The sequence below is a fragment of the Eptatretus burgeri genome, chromosome 2 (assembly GCF_056783735.1).
Source record: "Eptatretus burgeri isolate ZD-2024b chromosome 2, Ebu_testis_v1, whole genome shotgun sequence".
Lineage (NCBI taxonomy): Eukaryota > Metazoa > Chordata > Myxini > Myxiniformes > Myxinidae > Eptatretus > Eptatretus burgeri.
This window is the reverse complement of record NC_140962.1, coordinates 131,443,662-131,450,381: the sequence shown is the minus strand read 5'-3', so window position 1 is coordinate 131,450,381 and position 6,720 is coordinate 131,443,662. Positions and strand designations below refer to the sequence as shown.

The 6,720-nt window shown below is 43.2% G+C and overlaps 1 protein-coding gene across 5 annotated transcripts in view; it reads right to left on the bottom strand.

Moving 5' to 3' along the window:
* LOC147033154 (adhesion G protein-coupled receptor A2-like) overlaps positions 1 to 6,720 on the bottom strand; it is a 112,546-nt gene that overhangs the window by 90,256 nt on the left and 15,570 nt on the right. For all 5 annotated transcript variants that reach the window (XM_085871251.1, XM_085871252.1, XM_085871253.1 and 2 more), the window contains one exon: positions 511 to 582. In XM_085871251.1, the coding sequence (XP_085727377.1) occupies positions 511 to 582 (72 nt within the window). Of the gene's footprint in view, positions 1 to 510; positions 583 to 6,720 lie in introns of those variants that run through there.

Sequence of the window (6,720 nt, the reverse complement as noted above, 5' to 3'; positions counted from 1 at the left end):
AACCTCATGAATTGCTTTCGTATTTGCATGCATGGGGTAATAAAATGGTATAGTACTGTAGTAGTGAGAATACTCGAGAACTTCGTTCTTCATTGCACGGCCCGCGAGCCACTGGCGGCCCCTGGTGGCCTAAAGTGCAGCCCTTGATACACAAATGTGAAAACACTCCATTGTAATCCGCCATAAATGCTATCAAAATGGCCCAATGGTTTGAAATGAGTGTTCAAACGGGAAGCATAAAAGTCACATAACTACATCAGGATATGGTTGCAGTATACAAATAATTACTCATGCAGCCCAGTTAACCACAACGAGGAAGAGTATTTGTAGGCGGGGTCAAATAGCAGCCATTAGGGAGTCCTACAGGTGGCGTGGCAGCTCTCATACTGATGTCTTATCAGCAAAAGTGGCCGCCTTCTAAAACAATAGTGAAGATCGCTGCTCTAGAATAAGTTGGAAGATGTGGGATTTGCAAAGAAAAAGGTGGGGTTGACGATGCAAAATACTCACAGAGTCCGGAGTTCATTCAGTCCCAGGAACGCTCCGGGCTCAATGGTGCCGATATCATTCAAATGCAAATCCCTGTACTCGCACACCGCACTTACTTTGAGCATATCAGCTTAGGGTGAAACACATAGCACACTCAAGTTTATCAACTGTATGTCTGCAAAATACAAGCATAAGCTGTAAAATTATGACAATGATTGAAATTTGAAGAGCATTTGCATGTCAGGTCACTGAATTCAACCACCTATTAATTTTGCGGTAAACATAGGCAATCAGGTCGACATAGACCAATTCTGCTTGTTCTTGTCACCTATCCAACTCATCCACCTTGTTTTGTCATAAATCGTCCATAACTATTTGAGATATAATGATATATTTCATTTTTGGCCCGAGCTATCAATTTTATAAATTAGGCCCATGTTGACCTTTTGACCATAAAATTAATTGGTAGTTAAATTCAGTGACCTGACATGGAAGTGTTCTTCAAATTTCAAGTCAATCGGATGATAATTGAGGATTTAGAAAATTTGGCCCAAATTGGCCTTTTGACCTATTTTGACCTTTTGGCAGAGGTTTACCTCAAAATTAGTAGGCGTTTGAATTCAGCGACCTGACATGAAAATGCTTCTCAATTTTCAAGTTAATTGGATTAAAATTGAGGGTTTTAGAAAATTTGGCCTGTTGGCCTATGTCGACCTTTTGCCCTATGTTTACCTCAAAATTAGTAGGTGGTTGAATTCATTGACCTGATATGCAAATCCTGTTCAAATTTCAAGTCAATCGGATTAAAATTGAGGATATTAGATATTTGGCCGATGTTGACCTTTTGGTCTATGTCGACCTGATGGCCTATGTTTACCGCAAAATTAATAGGTGGTAGAAGTGAGGTGACGTGCAAATGCTCTTCAAATTTCAAGTCAATCGGATGAAAATTGAGGATTTTAGAAAAACAGGCTCAAATTGGCCTTTTGGCCTATGAAGACCTTTTCGGTCGACCGAATTTTACGAAACTTCAATGAGGGATCGTCGCAGGGTCGGTGACATTAATCTCTGAAAATTTCAGGACGATCGGTTGAGCGGTTTGGGCTGGAGGTGAGCGGACGCGCGCGCGCACGCACGCACGCACGCACGCACGCACACGCACACGCACACGCACACGCACACACACACACCTTGGCAAAACAGCACAAAGTAGAATGGCACTCGGTAGAGCATAAACATCTGCCAGGTGGAACAGTTCACGTTTTGTATCCCACTGATGGGTGGATCCGAACCAAAATCCAATCCACTTATTCTTGTCACCTATTCAACTCATCCACAACTTTGAGATATAGTGATATATTTAGTTTTTGACCCCTTCTATCAATTTTAGAAATCAGGCCTGTGTTGACCTTTTGACCTTTAAATTAATAGGTAGTTGAATTCAGCGACCTGACATGAAAATGCTCTTCAAACTTCAAGTCAATCGGATGAAAAAAGAGGATTTTAGAAAATTTTGCCCAAATTGGCCTTTTGGCCTATGTTTGACTCAAGATTAATAGTTGACTGAATTCAGTGACATGATATGCTGTTCAAATTTCAAGTCAATTGATGAAATTTGAGGATTTCAGAAAATTTGGCTGAAATTGGCCTATTGGCCTATCTAGACCTGTTTGGTCAACCAAATTTTGGGAAACTTCAATGCGGGACCATCACAGGGTCGGAGACATTAATCTCTGCAAATTTCAGAACGATCGGTTGAGCTGGAGGCGAGCAGACAGACAGACAAACACACAAGCACACAAACGGAGGCGATCAACATACTTGCCAAAAAAAAAATTGTTTTTGCCAATTAACAAACGGACCCAAATGCAATACCCTCTCCGAATCCTTCCACGAGGGTAAATGTCATGCTATACAGTACTATATCGTTTTTGGTCCTATCTCTCAATGGTGAAGATTCACTTTAAAATAAAATAATTCTCATATCCAGATCCGGATTCGGATCTTCACAAAATTGAATCAATTCTTCCTTGTGACCTACCCAACATGTCCACCAAGTTTCGTACGAATCCGTCCACAACCTTTTGAGATATTGTACTATATATCATTTTTGGCCCTATCTATCAATGGTGAAGAATCACGTAAAAATTCCAGTAGTCGGACTCGGATCCGGATCTTCACCAAAATCTAATCAGTTCGTCCTTGTCACGCACCCAACCTGTCCACAAAATTTCATCCGGATCCGTCCACAACTTTTGGAGATATCCTGCACACAAACACGTAAACAAACAGTCATAGACTGGTACTTACGAAATCTTCAACTTGACCTCTGACCTTGTCTCATAAAAGCTGTCTCGAGAGAAGGTAGCGACGCAAACCAGAAGTTTCTACGATGATTCTGTACCAAACCATCATAAATCGAATGTTTGACCTCACTGTGACCTTGACCTTTAACCGATTTTGACCAAAATCTAATCAGCACTGGCCATCACCCTCCTGAATCACGTGGTGTAATTTGACATTGGTAGCTAGTTCTGTTCTCGAGTTATCGTGCCTAAAAACAAAAACACACAAACAGAGGACGGAAGTCATCAATATACTTACGAAATCTTTAGATTTCGTAAGTAACAAACAAACAGACAGAAAGGGGTGAAAGCATAACCTCCTTCTCCTTCGGTGGCGAAGGTAAAAATAGTGAAAATGGAAACAAAAGTGCGAAATCCACTTTATACTGGTCATACTCAAAACACGGCCAGGAGACAAACGCCGCCCGGACACGTTCGGAGACAAACGCCGCCCGGACACGTTCGGAGACAAACGCCGCCCGGACACGTTCGGAGACAAACGCCGCCCGGACACGTTCGGAGACAAACGCCGCCCGGACACGTTCGGAGACAAACGCCACCCAGACACGCTTAGAAACAAACGCCACCCGGACACGTTCGGAGACAAACTCCCATCTGGACATAACCATCACTCGGACACATCTGGAGACAAACGCCGCCTGGACGCATCCAGAGACAAACATTATCGGAGACAAATATTGCGTTAATACGGCAAACGGCTCAGAAATCGGGTGTTATTATATATATATATATATATATATATATATATATATATATATATATATATATATATATATATATATATATATATATATATATATATATATATATATATATATATATATATATATAGCTTTGAAACTCAAAGAAAAACCATGTTGTTACGAATCTGGAAGCCATTGCACACAAACAGACAGCAGTCCCCATAGCTCAGTTATCTCGATAAGTATGTGTTCATAGATAGGGTCCCGTCCCATATGTCTAATGGGAATTTTATGTGTGCGCTGCGGGTTTCTTTTATAGTGAGGTTTTTTTACATCTTGAAGCCGCACAACGCCATCGCCTCAGCTCAGACTCCACCCCTTGTCCAATCAGGAAGCTCATCACCTCAGGGCGACTCCGCCTTAGCCAAATGGAGTGTTCGGCAAAACCAATGAGGGGAGGCCACTGATCACCCGACAACCCCTCGTCCAATCAGGAAGCGAGTGGGAGGGGAAGAAATCCCTCAGACCTGGCAAGAAGAGTAGAGTGGTTGTCAGGACTAGTGTACTGCAGTCATCGTGGCCTATTGCTTCTGGTCTGGCGCGGTGGCTTGGTCTCGGTTATGGTCTGCGGTCCTTCGTGGTGGTTCCTTGTGGCGGTGGTGGCTGAGCAGCCAGGGTTATCTGCCCGTGGATTTCGGGACGTGGGTTCGAGTCCCACCGTGGTGGTTAGAGTCCGGTGTAACCGCACGAGGCGTGAAGGTACCCGGCCAGGCTCTGTTCCCCCAGCTCGCCTTCCCTCTGGGCTGAGGGGCCGAATAAAGACCCACGGGGTCCATTTATTGTGTGTGTGTGTGTGTGTGTGTGTGTGTGTGTGTGTGTGTGTGTGTGTGTGTGTGTGTGTGTGTGTGTGTGTGTGTGTGTGTGTGTGTGTGTGTGTGTGTGTGTGGGGGGGGGGGGCAGCAGTCTGATATGTAGAATTGTTAAGTGCTTTTCGTTCATTGTAAATTGCATTTCTTTATTTGCATAACTCTGCTCTGTGTCTTCCTCCCTATTGTAAATAAATATCTGTTAAATGTTCCAGTTCGCTGCCTGTCGTTTCTACCATTGACCCAGCACGGTGCGTATTGAGAATTATGGAGGCTGTGTGGCGTAAGTTGTCGTTTGGACCGATGGATTCTGGTAATTCTGCTCGGTTACACCGGACCGAGGTCGCTAGAGCGACTCGGTTCGACAGAGTCCGTCGAGAGTGCGACTTCCCCGGTAATTTGACGACGTGGGTACCTAGGTATATTGAAGTTAGGCAATTAACCTGACCCCACGCCGTCAAAATATTGGTGACCACGGTCCGCTAAGGGACCCGTGACCTTTCGGACTTATCCGAGAGTCACGACCTAAATTCTGGGGTGCTCGGTGGAGACGACCCTACTGCTCCCCCTGGTGGTCGTTTATCGCCGCCGAACCCCGGCCCACAACAATATAACCATTGTAAATCATGTATCTCTAACATATAACATAGTGAATACATAGAACAACCCTGGAAACATCGCAAAGTTTAATCACCCATGAAATAAACATTGCAGATAATCTGCCATGCTGCCTGCTCATCTGGCCATGCACCACTGGTTCGCGGTCACGCAAACGTTATAACTATATTTTAAAACGTCTATTTTTCACCAGATTTACTTTGATTCCCTGTAGATGCAGATCGGGCAGATGCTGTGGATAGGCAGTCTCTCTGGGGGACAAGATGTGAGGTCTCGCAGTAAATGCATTAAATCATTGATCTCAATGAAGCTGGTTAATTTTGGCACGTTCCTAAATCTTTTGTTCACTCAATATAATTCTCCAAACAGTAGAAAAATATAAGTTTAATGCTTCGGAAATGTCACATTTTCTTGTGTATGTATGGAGAAGGAGGTAACATAACCTTGCTTGCTTAAAGTAAATAGGTATATCGGCTTAGTTACAAGACTCGTTATGTCTTTAAATTATCAGATTTCACAGCAGATTTCGACACTTATTTTGTCCGGACGATATCCCATCCTCAAAACTGAAATAATATTTCGATGATATACTTAAATTAGTCCGTGAGAGTAGATCATGGAAAATCGTATCATACATATAATGCATGAAATCGCTCCAAGCAACTAATTTGAAAATGATAGCACTTACAAAAGCGATGTGTACAGAGATCTGTAGCTATGATGAACAGGCATTTGATAATACGAGTGAGCAAAGTGAAAAACAAACAAACTTATCATTAAGAAATCGCTGCGGCCTGTTCCAAGTCAAGGCGTGGTTGAGCAGGCCAAAAAATATGGCGGCTTCAGACCCCAGCGAGGTTACCCAGGATACGCCTAAAGACCCCATAGAGAGTAGTGATGGAGGAAGCGCCTGATGAAGGATATAATTAAATAATACCGTTAATTATCTTTAAAAGGGGTGTTTTAATTAACCCAAACATCCAATTTTCACTCTTACACTTCCTTTGAGTTTTCTGAGGATGGATGCAAAGTTTCAGGCTGCGAGTTTCATAGTTTTGGAGTTATGGAGGACACACACGCACGCACGCAGGCACACAGTTCCTGTTGCTTCCCAGCCTTGGTGTTTTGCTTGAAAACAGCACGTTACAACTATTAATATCCATTATGAACAATGTCTCAAATGCTTTGTGGGATATGTCTTTGGCCGTTTAAGTTGCCTCTGGGCAGTAGTACAGCTCCGAGGCTGTATATTCAGTATAAAAAGCTCGTTCGAAGGCCTAATCCAAACCAGCAGGGCAACTTTTGTATTTGCAATTCCAGTTGCAATCATCCGTGGTCGAAGTGAGTCAACGGCTACAGCTGCTGTGATGGGCAAGGTACATGATTGCCACTTCCGCTGTGCCAAAAATGGGCTGACCAAGTCGGTGAAGCATTTTATTCAATTCAAGCGAAAGGGTAGTGTGGTTTGTCACAGAGTTCCCAGCTTGAGCTGCAGGGGCTGTGCTGAAGAAACCATCGTTTTCTTTATTGTTAGAAAGGATGAATGCCAAATTTTCAGGGAATGAAAGTGGTTTGATAACATGGTGTAGAACTTTGTAATTGTGCAAAGGAAAACTAGAAAGAGCAATCAGAGATTGCAGACCATCGCCAGGACTTGTTTTGGGTGGTGTAGTTTCTAGATGTAGTCACATTCCGTAC